This window comes from Pelobates fuscus, chromosome 3 (assembly GCF_036172605.1).
Source record: "Pelobates fuscus isolate aPelFus1 chromosome 3, aPelFus1.pri, whole genome shotgun sequence".
In the NCBI taxonomy this organism is placed as follows: domain Eukaryota; kingdom Metazoa; phylum Chordata; class Amphibia; order Anura; family Pelobatidae; genus Pelobates; species Pelobates fuscus.
In genome coordinates this window covers 25,855,689-25,874,330 of record NC_086319.1, presented here as the reverse complement: position 1 = coordinate 25,874,330, position 18,642 = coordinate 25,855,689, and the positions used below count along the sequence as shown (strand labels likewise).

General features: G+C 37.1%; 1 protein-coding gene across 2 annotated transcripts in view; it reads left to right on the top strand.

Annotated features, from left to right (window-relative positions):
- WASL (WASP like actin nucleation promoting factor) overlaps positions 1-18,015 on the top strand; it is a 46,671-nt gene extending 28,656 nt beyond the window's left edge. The window contains exons 3-12 of one of the 2 annotated variants that reach the window (XM_063446812.1): positions 2,605-2,691; positions 4,103-4,199; positions 4,495-4,518; positions 5,313-5,478; positions 5,705-5,747; positions 6,600-6,753; positions 10,291-10,308; positions 12,960-13,492; positions 15,197-15,305; positions 16,766-18,015. In XM_063446812.1, coding sequence (XP_063302882.1) covers positions 2,605-2,691; positions 4,103-4,199; positions 4,495-4,518; positions 5,313-5,478; positions 5,705-5,747; positions 6,600-6,753; positions 10,291-10,308; positions 12,960-13,492; positions 15,197-15,305; positions 16,766-16,827 — 1,293 coding nt within the window. In that variant the 3' untranslated portion in view covers positions 16,828-18,015. The remainder of the gene's footprint in view (positions 1-2,604; positions 2,692-4,102; positions 4,200-4,494; positions 4,519-5,312; positions 5,479-5,704; positions 5,748-6,599; positions 6,754-10,290; positions 10,309-12,959; positions 13,493-15,196; positions 15,306-16,765) is intronic. The other variant, XM_063446813.1, reaches the window with a different exon arrangement.
- The last annotated feature ends 627 nt before the right edge of the window (positions 18,016-18,642 follow it).

Sequence of the window (18,642 nt, the reverse complement as noted above, 5' to 3'; positions counted from 1 at the left end):
TAGATGTAATGCAAATTTCAGCTATGGGAGCTTATCTCTCAGCATGTGTAACCTGATTACTCGTGATAGAAAATTATCAACAGCAACAAAATAAATCTAGAAAAAAAACAGATGTTCCAAGTACCATAACCGCTGAAGCATCCTGCAGTTGTTATGGTACCAGGAGTGCCCTGATGTCTCCCTATTGGAAGGAGTCCGCTACTTATCTAGGGAGCACTACGTGTTAGTCACTTCCTCCAGTTAGAATCAGAAGCTGGGACAGTTGGTTTCTATGTAATACGAGCCATCACTTAATAAATGGGGGGTGGGGGAAAACAATCTGGGGACACTGCTTGTGACCAAAATAATAAACATCTTGGAGCCCAGAGAAAATAAAAGTATCAAATTTACTCTCTAATCTATCAGAGCAAGTAACATAATGTCAATTTGTCTGTGGCCCAAGCTAAAGAGGCCCCTTTACATGTGAGGGCTATACTGTCTATTACTATACTTGAACTATGACTTTCATTGAAGAAACAATATCATTTTAGGAGAGGAAGAAACAAAAGAAATCTTATGATTAGATTCTAGGGAGCAAGCTCCAGTTGGACAGAGTAAATCCCAGTCTTCTATTTCCCCTTCTAATGCACCTTACCCATTGCCTTTAATGTATGAGGAAACTACCTACAGCCACACACTCCTACAATAAATCATAATTATTACAAAGCAAGGCAGAGAATGATTCTTCCCTAAATATCCTTTTATCTAGTGTTGCCAGTGGCCTGGCTTCAAAGTGCTGCTTAATATCTCGAGAGTGCTTGCTAGTGTATTTCTGCACGAATTTCATACAATCTGTCTGGCACATGATACACTGTTTCACCTAAGGAGCACACCGGATTTCCATCATGTGCCTTTCTGTAGAACTGTCTGCACAAAAGGTAAGGGGACACTATAGTCACCAAAACAACTTTAACTTAATAAAGCATGTTTGGTGTATAGATCATGCCTCTGAAGTCTCACTGCTTAATTGTCTGCTATTTAGTAGTTTAAATCACATTTGTTTCTCTTTATGCAGCCCTGGCCACAGCTCCCCTGGTTGTGACTCACACAGCCTGGATGAAAATAAAAGTTAAAATTTCAATCAGATGTAACTTACTTTTAAAGTTTATCTCCTGCTCTGCAAATTGAACTTTAATCACATAAAGGGGGCTCCTCCAGGGTCTAGCAAGCTATCTTCACAGCAGGAGACAAAGTCTAAATTAAACAAAGTTTGCAATAAATGAATTGTAAACATTAGATGACTCTTTATAGGAAGTGTTTCGGACGGCAATGTAAGTCACATGCAGGGAGGTGTGACTAGGACTGCATAAACAAAGTGATTTAACTCCTAAATGACAGGGAAATGAGACTGCAGGGTTATGATCTATACATTAAAACTGCTACATTAAGCTAAAGTTATTTTGCTGGCTATAGTGTCGCTTTAAGATATCCCTAAACTTGAACTCTTTTCTGGTAACTTGCAGTTCTCTGGATCCTGCACCTTTTTCACGCTTTACCTATTTTATGGATTTTTTTTTTTTTTAATTACTGTACATTTTCTTTTTGTATTTCATGGTTTACACTAATTTTAAACAACCAATTATATATACTTTGAATACAAATACATCCTCTGCTTTTGTACATCGAAAGATTAGATATTTGGACATTGGCAAATAAATGTGGGCTTCTCTTATACATTACTGTATATTTGAAACATGTCACGAATAAACAGTACAGTTATTTCCGAGAAAATTTATTAAATATATTTAAGTCAATGCTATAATGTTAAAAAAAAAAAAGCTAATTCTTATTTAACCACATGATGGCAGTGCTCATCCAACAAATCCCTTTTTGCCTTTCTGCAAGTTTCTGGCTACTGATTTAGTATTTGGATTACACTTGGTTCTTCAGGTCCTCTGCTGTTATAGAACTGCAAATTCAGTGTTGCTTTTCCAGCTGCATGCAAAGTATATCCTCAAACTCCCCCCTCTCCCCCCGTCCCCCCGTCCCCACCTTTCATACCTCCCACAGGTAGTGCTACAGCTGGTTTAGGTCTTCCTTTTTGTGCTACCTTGAGATTCTTTTTCACTCAAGCTCTTTCAGCAATGTAGCTCAGAATATCGAGATCTGCACCAGAAAGAATAGTGATAGACTTTTTATCTGTATTAAGCACAGAATGTTTCTAGCATCACCAGTAGTCCCATCTTGATACAGAATCGTATGGGTTTTATTTTATTTATTTAGCCCTTCTGAGTTAACAATTATCTGTTACTTAGACTGAACAAATGGAGCCTCAAAATCTGCCCTTTTCATGTGATTTGGTTTATAAGGGTGACTTTTAATAAGGAAAGAATAATAAATCGTGTAATATTGTTTTCTTTCATCTGTCCTCACTCTTGTCTCCATTTTAATGTAAGTGATATTCTTTTTGTTGCTCATCTTTAGTTTTTATAAAACTTCAATAGAATATATTTAAAATAAAAATAAATGTGTGTGTTTGTTTTAAACAGAATGAAATACATATTGCAGTGTAATTATATTTGCAATAAGTGAGAATTGAATTTTTTTTTTTTATATCTATTTCAGGAGAGCAGACAACTCTATGAACAGGAGCTGTACTATAATTTTGTATATAATAGCCCAAGATCATATTTTCACACTTTTGCTGGAGATGTAAGTTAGTAATCCTATTTAAATGTATGTCGTCACTTAAGTAATGAGACACTCCAGGCTTGATTTGACAAGAAAAAATGACTCCTGCATATGTTTGCAGCTGCTGTCCCAGTGTGTCACAGAATTAGAAGAGGGAGCACGTGCTGCTAGCACAGTGTATAGATGTAATGTACGGTACTTTAATTTAAGCCTGAGTTGTGCGTGGCATGAAAATATTGGGACTGCAAGATAACACTAAAATAACGATAGTTTCAGCATTTCGTGTAAAAACCATGTCTCACATGAAGCAAAAATAAAATACAAATCATTCAAAGTGCATATGAAGAGTTTTCAATTCATTCTTTATCCGTATACTAAATTATATATGATGCTTCCTGTGATCTCCTCCCTATGCATAATTGCTAAACTTTATATGTTGAGATCCTAAGATGTGAAAGTAAATATATTTATATAGGTGCAGTTTCATTCACTACTCAACACATAATAAAATGTCAGTTTTGAAAATATATAATGAATGCCAGTGAAAAGTGTTGATATTCTCAGTATCCAATAATTAGCATCTACTGGCGGAATAAGTATTTACACAAGGTGTGTTGAGGGTTAAGCACTTCCTTAGTTAAAAAATAAAAAAACAACAGTATTCTTACATTATATAAATAAGTGTGTAATTCAGACAGAGGGCCTATTCCATTTTCCTATGACTGAATTTTGTAGCGCTCCAAAAAAATTATATATTTTTTTTTTACATTCATGCATATTGCAATACTTCTATAACAAAAGTATAAACACACACTGGCTGCTTAATGGGTTTTGCACTTAGCTGCCTTTGTCATGGGGATAACATTAACTGCTGTTTGTAGGTTCCCTTCTAGAGAGGGAACCTACAAAATCGTTGACCGTGCATCTTGGTTGTAGAACATAAATGCAGTGAAAATTGTTTAAACATCTGGTAGCACTTATAGGCCCTCCCAATCAGATTGGTAAGATTTGTACGTGTTTAGCCCATGTAATTTATTCCTGTAAGGGCACTTCAGAATATCATGGCTCAAAGTTTAAATTCCTACATTTACTAGACAGGCCTGAAAGTCACACGTCAGTCTTAAGACTGGATTGCCCATGACACAGTTACCATTGGTTCATTTCTACTTGCCGGGCTGAATTTTCACTCGCCAGTGGGTAAGTGGAAATTTTGAGCCTTGATATATGTAACGTGTTCTTACTGGCAATACATGAATTCCCTTATTTAGTAGACCTTGGCTGTTAGAGCACAGTGAAAGCTACCTGTTCTCATGACATTACAATCCACAAAATAATTTGGAATATGACACGATTTAACCTGATAAAGGTTTGCATAATGTATCTCATGCTGCATGGAGTGTACCTTTATTGTTGCATAATTTTTGTATTGCAGACATGTCAAGTTGGTCTCAATTTTGCTAATGAAGAAGAAGCAAGGAGATTCAGGAAGGAAATTACTGACTTACTTTCAAGAAGGCCGAAGAAACCTGGTATGGATTAGCCGACTGCCATCTGTTGATGCAATGCATTTTATTGTCCCACTTGTATTAAAATACTTACGTTGGTAGATGTTGCAATATGGCTGAGTATTTGCACAATTTCTGCGATCTCACAAGGATAAAAAAAAAGACATTGTTGAAAAGTCTGGCTTTTTTTTTTTTTTTATTAAAGCCTCTGGTCAAAGACAGAAAATGTTCTGGGTTTTCTGATTTTTGTATTTTTATTTTTTTCTGCTTTATCACAATTATTTTTCTTTCTTTCTCTTTTTTTTTTTTTTTTTTGCAGATAAAAAGAGAGAACCTCCAAATGGTAAGTATTGGGTAACTAAACATGAAGTGACATTTGAATTGCTACAAACATATCGCGTGTTATAAGCGTGTCAATACTGCTCATTGCACCAATAAAGTTTTGCAGTTCAATCTAATGCCCTAGATAAGGCTCAGATATGATACATTTAACATACACAGGCTCAGTGGGCCGCGATGGCCGACAGAGGAGATCAAAGATCTCCTTTGCTGGCCCATGCAGAGCCATCCTTGCTGTTGGCATTCTCGGGCCAGTGGAGAGATCAAAGTTCTCCTTCACTGTACTTCTGGCAACCCATTGAAGAGAGGCTGAATAGACCTCTCACGAGAGCAGGCCACTGAGCGTTGCTGTGATTACCACGGCAATGCTCTGACACCGCACATAGCCAGAGCCTTTTTATTTAATAAATAAAAATTGCTTCCTTCTCACCCACACATAACACAGACCTTTTACCACCAAACACACTGCACCCCCTGCGTATACATTACATTCCCTATACACACTCTGGATCCCCTATGCACACAAGCTAATTTATAAATCTGCAATTTCTATTTAAATCTGTACTTTTGTAAAATGAAAAAGAGGAGACACTCGCCATACGTGAAGCACTTCAGCAAGCTAAAGGTGCTTTAGGTGTTTGGAGTGTTCCTTTGAGATAAGAGTACGTCCTGGATCTCCTGGAACTTAAGTGCGATAAAATTGTTATGGTATCCAATTTAAAATAATAAATAAAACAATTTGTTGTTTGACATTCCAAAACCATTGTAAAAGCATTAGTGTACATTTTTTTTTTCCAGGCCCGAATTTACTACCTATGGCAACAGTTGACATTAAAAACCCAGAAATCACAAACAGACACAATGCACAAGTGAATAACATTCCTTATAGCAAAGAGAAGAAAAAAGGAAAAAACAAGAAGAAAAAGCTTACCAAAGCAGACATTGGAACTCCAAGTAACTTCCAGTAAGTGAGCAAATAGAATAGCTAGCCTAACCTGTACACTATTTTATTGCTCAGAAATATACATTTCATGCAGGTTTGTTAGGACAGAATTACCATACTTCAGTATACGAATGAAGCACAATGTGTTATGCCTGTTTTATAAGGTAGCTTTTTGTCATTGTAACGCCCATTATTGCATGTATATGTTTAGAACGTCTAACCCATTTTTTTGTTTTCTTTTCTTTAGACATATTGGACATGTGGGATGGGATCCAAACACAGGTTTTGATGTAAGTATATTCATTGTTGACCCTGTAATTCATTGCACAAGTGATCATCTAATAGAGAGGATATATTTTTATATGTGAATAATAGAACTCATAATTGCATAATTATTCTATATTTATACATTTTCAAATAAGTTATCATAAATACATACAAGTTTTTTTTTTTTTTTTTTTTTTTTTAACATTTCAAACCCTAAATATTCTCAGATTACTGAAGGGCTTTAGGGGTTAAGTGTTTCCTCGTTCACTCTTTATAAAGAGCTATATTGCACCCTCCCAGCTTTCAATCGGAATTCCTTTGTGCCAAAGCACAACATGGAAGGCAGTGCATCTCTATTATAAGGAAGGACCTTACACCTCTTTGAGGGGGAGGCATCCCTAGTACTGTGGGGTGCTGAACAATATCCTCATTGGTAAAATGGACAGCAGTATAAGAGGCAACAATGCAATTTGAGATTATAGTTTTTGTTTGTTTTTCTTCCACGTCATAAAATGGCCTCTTATAAGTTAGTGCTTAAACAGCCTGTGCTGTTACTCACAGATAAAACCTTCCTGACATTGATTAGCAGCTCCACTGATCCTAATATCCTAAGGCATTACAAACTAAACAAAGATTTGTCACATCTTTTGACAACTTTATTTCTTGATTTAATTTTTTTTTAATGTATTTAATAGCACATTATCCAGAATTAGTTATTTTCAATAAAAACAATCAAGCTTTTCATTTTTTTCAAGTTCTAAGGCAGTTAAAAGCCTGCGTGAACTTTCCTCAAAACTGTTTTGTTTTTGTCCATCAATTAAAAAATGCAGGTGTTCATTACTTTTTAACAACTCCCGATTTCTTTTCAATCTTAGGTCAATAATTTGGACCCAGAACTGAAAAAATTGTTTGACTTGTGTGGAATCTCAGAGGCTCAGCTTAAAGATAAGGAAACCTCAAAGGTTATTTATGACTTCATTGAAAAAACTGGAGGAGTTGAGGCTGTGAAAAATGAGTTGCGCAGGCAGGGTGAGTACCAACAGCGACTGGTGTATATTTACTCCTTCTCCAGCATATCTATGCACAGAACCTAACTATATTTAGAATACGTATATGCTCTTGATTTACGTCATGTGTTTTATTAAACTTGCGTAATTGAGAATTTTTCTGTTTGAGGAATACATTTTGAAAATGTGGGTAGTTAGATGGAAAGAGCCTGAATTATTTGGTTGACCAGGTTATGTGAATTTGGACAAGGTATGGTTCCTCCAAAGCAGAGAAAGGGCAGTGTTTGTATTGCTGTCTAGCAACCCCTTTAGTGGCATTTACTCAGATGGCCACTAGAAGTGCTTCCTATCTCAGTGCTGCACAGCACCTACATTCAACGTCTCCACACTCTGCATGGTGACGCTGAATGCTCCCCATAGAGATGGGGAAAGCATTTGATTGGCTGAGATCACCAAGATTATGATCTCCGCCTAGTCACATGCATGGAGGTGTGACTAGGGCTGTAAAGTGATGTAACTCCTCAATGGCAGATAATTCAGCAGTGAGTCAGCAGGGGCATAGTCTATAAACCAAAACTACTTCATTAAGCTAAAGTTGTTTTGTTGACTTGTGTCCCTTTAATGCACTCTATGTAACCTTCAGTCTGTAATGTGTTTGAAAACCACTCAAAGGCAGCATTTGTTCTCTTTCATTAAATTCACAATAGCGACATACTGAACTTGACATTTTGAGAGATCATGTTGATCATATGCTCATTGAAGTGGTGTGGGTGATGTACCCCTGTCCACTTAATCCTGCAATGTAAGACATTTCTTTAGAGAATTGCACAGTTTACCCTACAGGGTTAATACTGCCTCCAGTGGCTGTCTACCAGCCACTAGAGACACTTCCTGGTGATTCACAGAGTTTAGCTCCGTGAAACGATGCTAGGCATCATCATGCTGTGCATGCGCGGTAGGGTTCCCTTGCGATGATTTGGGAGGAGGCAGAGACGAAGCTTGCACCAAGGACCTCCTGCGCTGGAATCAGGTACATGTCTAAAGGTTTTTAACTCTTTTAGTGTGGTGGGGTGGGTGGGGGGGCAGAGATACTATAGTGTTAGGAATACAAGATTTTGGTAACCAAAAAAAAGTTTGTGAAATTTCTCGTAAGTTCTGCACGCTACTGGCCAAAAGTATCAATAAGAGATGTTGTGCCAAGTATTTCTTAAATGTCAACTGTGCATGTGGAATGTTTTGTCCTTTATCTTATCAATTCTTTATTCTTCTTCATTAAGGGATCTCTAGGATATTACTATCACAATTCTTTTTTTTTTTTTTTTTTTTTTTTAAAGAAACATTTGAGCTGGGATTGCCTCCTGTGTTCTGGACACCAGATGTATATAGTTACACATTGGAAAACCAGTTAGTTTTAGCTATTGGCATTTTGGGAGTAGGTTTGTTTTTTCCACAGGTTTTCCCTGTCTTACCTTCTCCGAAAGAACTAGTTATAGTAACCCCAAACGTCCCTTCCACATCTGTGTCGGATAATAGCTTGAATCAACATCGCATATCATCAGAATGCAATTTACAAAGTCTGCGGGAAAGTGATTTGTTTTTGTGCCTTTCCGTAGCTGGTATTAACCAAATAGTACTTTCTAAAAGTATGAAATTGCATAATGGCTCTCCACTGCTGTCAAGCACACTGTGCATGGTGATATCACATGGCACCCAAAACAACTCTGCAAATATTTTGAAAGCCTTAACCCCTTAAGGACCAAACTTCTGGAATAAAAGGGAATCATGACATGTCACACATGTCATGTGTCCTTAAGGGGTTAAAGGAACACTATCGTTTAGGTGGCTTGGTGCCCCTCCACTTCCTTAAACCTGTTAAAAGTTAGGAAAACTTACCTTATTTCCAGCGCTGGCTGGCCCTACCCCCGAATTGCCTCTTTGCTGACATCATCCAAATTGAATTATTTCTGCCAATCTAATGCTTTTCCATAGCGAAATCACAATGCCTCCCTATGGGGAAAGCATTGGATTGGCTTAGATTACCAAGAAAGTGAAGCAGTGGGCAGAGCCGAACGCCACCCTGGCCAATCAGCACCTCCTCCTCCTAGACATGCATTGAATCAGTTCATCTCTAAGGAAAGTTCAGCGTCTCAATGCAGAACATGGAGACGCTGAATGGCGGTGTAACATTGCCCTCTAGAGACACCTCCAGTTTCAATGAGGGGGATGATTATATTCACCAGAATAACTGACTTTTTCTACAAATCCCCACACAATGCAGAGTCTAAATTTAGCTCTCCCAGCATCAGAAATGACTTTGCTCACTTAAATGGGCACTCTAAGCATTAATTATTATTTCAGAGTTTCTAATACAAAGTTGCTGTAGGGTCTGTCTCTTGCTCACAGCGCTAACTGTTATTATTATTTGCATTTATATAGCGCCAGCTTATTCTGCAGCGCTTTACAATATTCTAAGGGGGGTTTAACTATAAATGAGAATAACGATTACAAATCAGTGTTGACTTTGTATTGCTGTTAAAATTTCAGGGGTACTGGGATTTGCTTAAAGTACCCCATTTCTTGTCAAACCACTAAAAAATGAGCAGCCAAAAAAGATTGCTGCGTTGGTTATAATGCTTAGACAGGTCTAGTTTAATAAATAAACCCAGGAGTGTCCCGTCAGATTTCTATACCAGTACTGAGTTTATCCCCTTTGCATTTCTTTATGGATACAGCATTGTTTTTTGATTCACTTTCCTTCCGCTTTCAATTTTGCAAAGTAAACTTTAAGGATTTTTTTTGTTTTTGACTTGGTTGAAATTTCAGTGAAATGTATGAAATTCTCATTGGGGGAAGTAACAGATCCTCTTTAATTACATCAGTAATTTTGGAGCAAAAAGGGTACGCTTAGTACCATTAGGAAATGGCTTAAGGAACTAAACTTTTTTTTTTTTCTTTTCTTTTCTTTTTTATTATTATTAAACTAAATATTAGTAAAAGCAAACAACTTTACACATCACACCACCTGATGCCTTAAGCTGTAACAGAATTAATATATGTATTTATTTTTTACAATTTATTTTAAATGCACATAGCATGTTTTGTCAACCTCGCCCCAGAAGAACAGAAAGGAACTGCAATAAATACCTTATACATTTTTTTTTTTATTTTTTTATTTTTTATTTTTTTTTAAAAGCCTCTAGTGAATGTGTAAATATGTTTTTTGGATTTATTGTAGTGTAAAAGAATGCTATAAAATAATAATAATAATGGATCTGGTTGTGCACAAAAATGTATCGCCCATAAAATATATATAAACTTATCCTCTGGACCTTAATATGGACCTTAATAGCCAAGCTTCGTTTTAAAGTACTACTTGACATCTTTAGTTCTGAAGCTCTGTTTAGCGCACTGATACAAGAATATAGTTAAAAATTCTACGGATAGGATTTCCATTAGCATTTGTTTCTACAGGTAAAGTACATCTGAAACTCTCTGCTACTTTCCTGTGTTGAAAGTTGAGTTAAATACACCATAATGACCCTTGCTGTTTACTCTGTAGGTCCCCCACGTTGGAGTGGTATGTATAGAAGTTTGTGCATTATACTTGTGCATGTTGTGAGAAATATGTGACTCTTAGTGTTTAAATAAAAGTCTGAAGCCATTTTGTATATCATATACTTAGAATAGTTGCAGTTTTACTCTCCCAGGTTTACATGTTTTTCCTAACGCAATAGGCAAAATAACTTTAATAATAACAGCCGCCATGTACGTTACTTTAAATTTTTGACCTGTTTAAAATGGTTTGAAAAACAAAGTGAACCTGTAAAGTCAGGTCAAGTTTAAAACGGCACTGTCACTCTGGGGGTCTTTTTTATTTTGTGCAAACACCCTCCCCCAAAGTGACATTGTGATGTCGGGTCCCATCAACAGTTTGGTTGACAACTGATGGAAATGATAGTATTTGCCAGCGTAACCTCTGCCCATTCAAAGTTGCCAAAGACCAGGTTCCTACTTCAGTGAAATTCCAACAGACATTGAATTTCTTTCTGAAATACTTACAAGTGACAATACTAAGAGTCTAACAACTCCTTAAGCAATAAATAGACACTTTATCATAAATACATAAAGATAGCTGCTGCTATCATATTGTATTTGTGGATGTTGCACAAACTAACATAAAACCCTGCATGGACCCGCTCAGGAACATTTCCTAAAGGGGCATGCCCATCTGAGGAAAGAGCACACCACGTGTTATCAAATTATTTTTATATTTATTTTCTGATGAGGCTGGTGTACTCCTAACCATTTCATATTAGTCTTATATTTTAATAGCACATTAGAGCCATGTTATGGCTGTTTATTTAACGTTCTCCCCTGAGACTTGACATGTTTTGGTATTCTCTTGCAGTCTCTAGCTTTATCGTCATGATGGTGGAGATGACCGTTTCCCCCTGACATCCGTAGCATACATGGTTTTACTGCCTAGCCTTCACATCTGAGAGGAGACATATCACTTCCGTAACATTCTACGATGTCTCGGAAGTGATACGCTTCCTCTCAGTTTTGAACATACTCTAAAGTGGACTGTGTGAAGCCATGGGAAGTTAGTTTGCACTGAATAGTAAGAGACTTCAATATTTAACAATTTCAAGCACACCAAGGAATTGGGAACTATATGTTTGTTAATTCAAGAGTTGCATGACTATGGGACTCTTAGTTACTACAAAAAAAAAAATTACAAAATAGATATTGTGCAAAATAAAATATTAGGAAATAGAACTACACAGTAATCAAGTTTGAAAACAATAAAATAAAAATACTAGAGTCCACCAGGTTCATGCTTTCCTCACATTTGTTTCTGAGGCTGCTTTAAAACCAGATATGGAGTGATTCCAGTTTTTACAAACAGTTCCTTCTTCATTCAAAAAGGTTAATCAAAAATTTGCCTTGAATCATCTTTGGGCTATGGAAATTAATTTTGTCTAATAAACTCTCTTCATATTGCCATGGTCTAGACTTTTTGGGAATTGGCAAATACTACTTGCCAGACACTGCTTTTTAATATCCGAATAGATTAGCTACTTTATAATCAGTGATGTCATGCGGCTCCATAGTGAACTTATTACTATATGTAGATGGGTGAGTGCCAACCAGGGCTTTATAACACATACTGCTCAGTAAAATAGGGTTCAGGTCCAGTTGGATGTCCTAATATAAAAGGCAAGTAGCAAACTGATAAAATTTGGCTTCAGTGTCTGTAATAAAATATAAACTTTGGGTTCGTACACTGGTACCAGCTTTGCAGGGGGATAAACAATCAAAATTAAATCTACCGCCCCCCAGGTAAGTAGACCTTTTATCATTGTTTTATAAATTTTTTACAAGATTTGAATTTGCACCCTAATTTTCTGTGGATATTGGTATTTAATTATGGTAGTTGGTGGATTGCACTGTTCAATTACTTAACCCCTTGAGGACCAAACTTCTGGAATAAAAGGGAATCATGACCTGTCACACATGTCATGTGTCCTAAAGGGGTTAAACTGCGCATTACCAAAGGCACCTTTCTAATTCATTTCTTGGTTAAAGCAAAGAAAAAGATGGAAATGGTTTTGTGCCCTTTTCTTTAAGGTTCTTTGAACCACTGAGTATTTCAGAAATACTTGGTCCCATCTCACTTTGTTTTACCGATGTCGCCTGTTCTCATTGTACTTTTTCTGTCTTATTTTTGTACCTCTTTGGTTATATAGGCGATATGTTTCATGATCAGATTGCCATTTCTTTTTATTAGTAAATGGGTTTGCATTTTGATATTGTCTGTTGTTTTTTGTGTTTTGTTTGGGTTTTTCCCCCCCCGTAGTGTGTGTGTGTATATATATATATATATATATATATATATATATATATATTCTTTTCATCCACCAGGTCTCCTGTTAGTGTTTTGATTGCTGATATTGTGATTAAAATGCATGTTACATCTAACTCATCACTATTTTGAACTTGCTGTGTTTTTGTTTGTTTTGTTTTTTGTGTGTGTGATCATTTAATCATGGTTGACATACATTTTCTTTACTCCTAGCTCATTATCCAAACATTAGAGAAACCATGCACATTTTATAAGTGCAATTTGTGTATGAATTTTTGGGATTGTGTGCATGATTGCGTAAGTGTAAAACTTATATATATTCAGGCGAACATTTCTGACTTTATTTTATTTTTATGTTGTAGCACCGCCACCACCACCACCGTCAAGGGGAGGTCCTCCTGCACCACCTCCACACAGCTCAGGACAAGCACCACCTCTTCCACCTTCAAGAGGCAGGGGAGTACCACCACCACCGCCTCCATCCCGAGCTCCCACGACTGCACCTCCACCTCCTCCACCTTTCAGACCAGGATCCTCAGCCCCACCACCACCACCTCCTAACCGAATGTATCCTCAACCATTGCCAGGTCATTCTTCATCAGCACCTTCAAGTCCACCTCCACCACCACCTCCACCAGTGTCACATTTTGGTACAGCTGCACCACCTCCTCCCCCGCCTCCACCCCCTCCTGGACCACCACCTCTGCCTGGCAGCACAGCAGATCCAGATCATCAGCCTCCATCTTCTGGAGGAGGGAAATCTGCTCTTCTTGACCAAATTAGAGAAGGCGCCCAGCTAAGGAGAGTAGATGGCAACAAAGAAAGTCGACCCGTGTCGTCCTCTGGACGAGATGCACTGTTAGACCAAATACGTCAGGGCATACAGTTAAAGTCTGTAAGTAGCTAACCAATATTTTTCCTTTCATCCATCTGTCTTAACTTCATAAGCTTTATTTGTATATATACGCAGACTAGAAAAAAAATGAACTGCAGTAATTGAATGCAAAATATATATACATTTTGTGATTCTTTAAACTAATTTGCATATGTCCACCCAGAATCCTTTGCAGTAGTAACATCACTGCACATTTGTGATTCTGTGGGAAATTGGTCCCTTAGCATTTTGATTCACTCCTAGTTTTTCTTGGAGCATTCATAAAGGACAATAGGCAGTTCATGGTTAAAATAGGTGTATGGACTGTAACAGCTTTGTCTCATTGAAGTGGATATAGTGTCCAGAACATCCTGGCTCCGTCCTTCAATTGTGTTTTAAACCATTTTTAAAGTTTTAATGCTCAACGAGAGTCCCCACCAGTGCCTATCACATTCGACCATTGCTGGTATGGCTAGAAGGTAGTGAGTTATCTATGCCTGACCATAGCGCGATGCATGGCAAGAGACCCTCGTTTCGTGTTAAACAGCACAAAAATGATTTAACACTAAATGGAGGGACAGCACCAGGGTAATTCCAAGCACTATAACTAGTTCAATAAGATGAAATGGTTCTAGTGCATACAGGGACCCTTTAATGAGTAGCTGTATCTTAAAACTGCTCAGTAAACCTGGTACTTTCAGGGATGTGTGTTTTTCACTAAATTGAATTTTCCCAGATTAAATCTGAAAGAAAAAACTGAGGCCAAAATAGATGATCTAAAGAAATATTCCAACTTTGCTATAGTCACAACTAGCTCTTTATTCCATTTGGATTTCATGTGTAAATATTTGGAGTTTAGTTCCTCTCTCCTCTCCGTAGTGTGTGCATGGGTGTCGTTGTGTGTAGCGTGCCTGGTGTGTGCTGGCGGTGTGTAGCGTGCCTGGTGTGTGCTGGCGGGGTGTAGCGTGCCTGGTGTGTGCTGGCGGGGTGTAGCGTGCCTGGTGTGTAGCGTGCCTGGTGTGTGCTGGCGGAGTGTAGCGTGCCTGGTGTGTGCTGGCGGAGTGTAGCGTGCCTGGCGTGTGCTTGCTGTGTGTTACTCGGTGAAAGTGCATGCTGGGAGTCCCGTCAGCTTTGCTCTGGTGCAGGAGAGAGCACCAGACTGTGATTCAGCGTTTACCATGGTTTGCATACACTGGAAGCATAGCGCTAACACTACCTGCCCCAAACACTGACCTTCCTTCATCAGTGTTAAACACATAAATAAACTGCCAGTCGAAATTGCATGTCTCAGGCATGGTGCAATACAAATTTCACATCTCTGTCCTTTCATAAATGCTGTTTTGGGAACTTCTACAGTAGACAGCGAGTTTAGTGATATTAAAAGATCAGTTTTAAAAAGCAATATAGTGGTTATGGTGCTATTTCTCCTTGGTCTTTGTCCTCTGGTTCACAACAAACTGTTTTGAAGTGTTTGGCTGATACTTTTCAACATTAGCAATTTAATCTATATTTTGGTGTGTCAGCTGACTGCGTCAGAGGAACACCTTGTTTTGTTCAAACTACAAATGGTTTGACCGACAAAACAGAACCATAACCACTACATCAGCAGCAGGAGTTGCTCTGATTCCTAAACTGCCCCTTTAAGTGGAATTGGGACACTTTTTTATCATGGTTATGAGGTTGGTATCCATTTATATGTCTGGATGTTGTTTTTATATTATGCAGGTACCTGATGAGGCAGATACTGTGGCAACTCCAGCTACACCTACCACGGGAATTGTAGGAGCGCTGATGGAAGTAATGCAGAAAAGGAGTAAAGCCATTCATTCTTCAGGTACTTGGTATAAGACGGAAAATGTTCTGTGCTGTTATTTTCAGCAACTACAAACTGGCTATTGGAGAATATGTTCTATGTCTATCCTGACTTGTTTGCCAACCTCAGGCAAAGGTAGCATTACAATTTTGTAATACTCGCTTCTCAAGGTTTTATTAAACCTGAATCAGTGGCCAATGCTTTGTTCATATTAAGATGCCACTAGAATGCTAAGGAAACTCAATGTGAGGTAATTGACATTTACAAATGACTTTATTCCATGATAGACCAGGTCTACCTAAAACTGCAATCACTCGGGTGAGAATCCCATAGTTTTACTTCCGGTTGCTCGCATTGTGCTTACTAAACATATAAACCAGGATTCTCACTGCAAGGGTAGTGAGCTAAACCAGCTTGGTTGTCAAATCTTAGATTGTGTTCTTAGGCAGTCAGAATTTACCTCCATCCATTCTGCTGCCATAGGCCCTACCAAAATATATCCCATGCCTTGAAAACTGCTCTTACTGAAGTACCCACAAGGAATATTTTTCCACATACTATCATGTCCTTAATTGAATTATCAAGTGCACTTGATTACTATCAAACGTAGTACAGTTGGGATATGTATGACTGGGTAAGAGGATATCTGACTGCATATATAATGTGTGTCTGACTAGCAACAAAGTTGTGGGTGTTTTAATTGCATATTTATCCATAATGTATATAGTTTGCATGTTATTCTTAATGCATTACACAGCAGTACACGTGCAGTGTGTGTACATGTGTATGATTTGTACATTATTACAGCACAGATTAATCATTCAGGTTCAGCAGGGCTCTTTGAGTTACAGCTCCATTTTAGTGCCACAGTTTCAGTACAGTTAAGGCGTTGGCAATAATGATAATTTATCACAACAATCTTGGTCCTACTATATTAAATTGTATTATTTTACTCATACTTGATAAACGCCAAGTTTTTGCATTTTTATGAATGGGGGAAGTCAGTGGCTGAGAGTGTCAGGTGACCTCTCTCAGTCAATCAGAGACAACAAAGGTTGGGAGATTCGGAGCTGGAACCACAGACTTTGGGGTTAAACCGTTCCAAAAGGCAAAAAAGTTGTAACTATTGATTTGGGAAATATAAATCCGCAATTTTTTCATCATTGTCTCTATTTAGATTTCATTTACAGAAATAAAACTGTCTGCTGTCAGTATATATAAAACACTGACCGCGAACCTGCCAGGTCATTAAATGCTGTAAAGGGGCTTTTAGGGACTGGATTCTCCTGACTGCATGAAATATCTATATTCCTTAAAGGAGATGTTCGTTTATGAATGAGGAATGTCCTACCACAATGTTATCCAATATCTGCTAACTAACCAACCACATTTATAATGATTATTATTTTTATATATATATTTATTTAATTTAATAAACCGAATACTAAATGGTGTCTTTCTTCCTTTTTTTTTTTTAATAGATTCTGATGAAGATGAAGACGATGATGAAGATTTTGAGGATGACGATGAATGGGAAGATTGATCAGCATACACATATATAATATATATTTTTTTTAAGGTGAATGAATACTAAACACTACTTTCTGTCTATGAATTCTGTAAAATTATCATGTAAATGGTCTACCAATTTGCTGTATATTTTTGTTGCCTTTTGCTTTTTTTTATTAATCTGTGCAATACCTCATTCAATTTGCAAAGGTTTGTCGTAACGCTCCACACAGCTTACTCCCTCCTATCGTATGCAGTTTCACATTAAAAAGCTAATGGCGATAATGGGAATTAACAAAATGACATCGTTTTGGCAATCTAAGGGAGACGTAAGTGGAACAGTGGCAGAGAAACCTTTAATGTAATTGTTATAATGAAAAAAAGAACACTATTTTCTTACCCTAATTTTTCTGTAACTAAATTTCTTATTAAAATCTAGTATAGCACTACATTCTTTTTTTAAGTGATGCTAATCTCAGCTAATTAAGCCCCATCATTTTGAATGGTAAGCTAAACATATGGTGAATATGTATATTTTTATTTTTTTTCTTTGCACGTTTCTTTTTTTTTTTCTTCACACAGCAGGAAGTCCATTTGTATTAATGCAACAACAAATAATGCATTTAAGCATGTGCTGTTGAACAGCATTACTATTTGACTGTTTAAACAAGACTTTCCATCACCTCTTTCCTTCCTTTGTAAGGTTGATGGCAGGAATTTGAATGGAAATCACACTAGTGCATAATCTAATTTACACAACTTAATATATATATATATATATATGAAATACGAGGAAGTCGGATACGGCATTGCTATACTCATTGCAAACTGAAGACTGTCTTCCAATTATTGCATTGGCTATACTATGGAAATGGTTTTAATTGTATCTGTTCAACATCTTCACAGCTTGGGTATAACCCTCAACGTCTATCTAACGCTAAAGACTTTTTTTTGTAAAACTGTTTTGCACTTTCATTTTAATTGTTATGACAGAAATGCTTGGTGCTTGCTTCCATAATGTTGGGTTAAATTCATTAATTAGTCTAGGACAGAATATTTTACAGTATACATTCAGTGCTGTTATTTAGCTGCTGTGTTTGCAGCCCACGGATTAAAATGCATCAATATCTGTACACTAAATCACCATTCATGCAGGAAAAACTATGTGGAATGGCATATGGATACAAGTCATTATGGAAAAATAAACACTAATATGTAATGACCCTGCCTGTTGCAATATTCTGTTATTAAATGTACCATCTTGGAAGCAGAGGTTTAAAGAAAACACTAATAAAGGACAAAGCTGTATACAAATTATATGTACTTACTGCTTATGTTATTCAGAACACTACTAACCTATAGGAACGTTTGACACTATGTATATGAAAACTGGCATCGAGCCATTTTGTTAAAACACCATCTACACTACAGTAGTCAATGCTTGACATTGGTACCATTTTACATGTGTTGCTTGATTTGCTTGTTTGGCTTTTATTGTAAATGTCACTAAGTAATTGGCTGTTCATACCTAATGCTGTTCATGACTATTAACTTAAACCTAACAGGCTGGTCCTGTGTAATCTTATCTTCATAAGAACTTACTAAATATTGGAGTCTCTAATAATCATGCAATTAAACTTTGTCTTGGAAACTTTATACTGTAGTTAACGCATGTTTAGCACTGTTATTTCATCGTACGGTCGTCTGGACAGGATTCCAAACAACTGAACTGGATTATGAGCCATAATTAAGCTATGTAATACTGGCATATGACCACTAAAATGTTCTTAAATAATAACAAACCACAAGATTTTAAAGGCCATTTCAACATAGAGTTTATATAAAAATA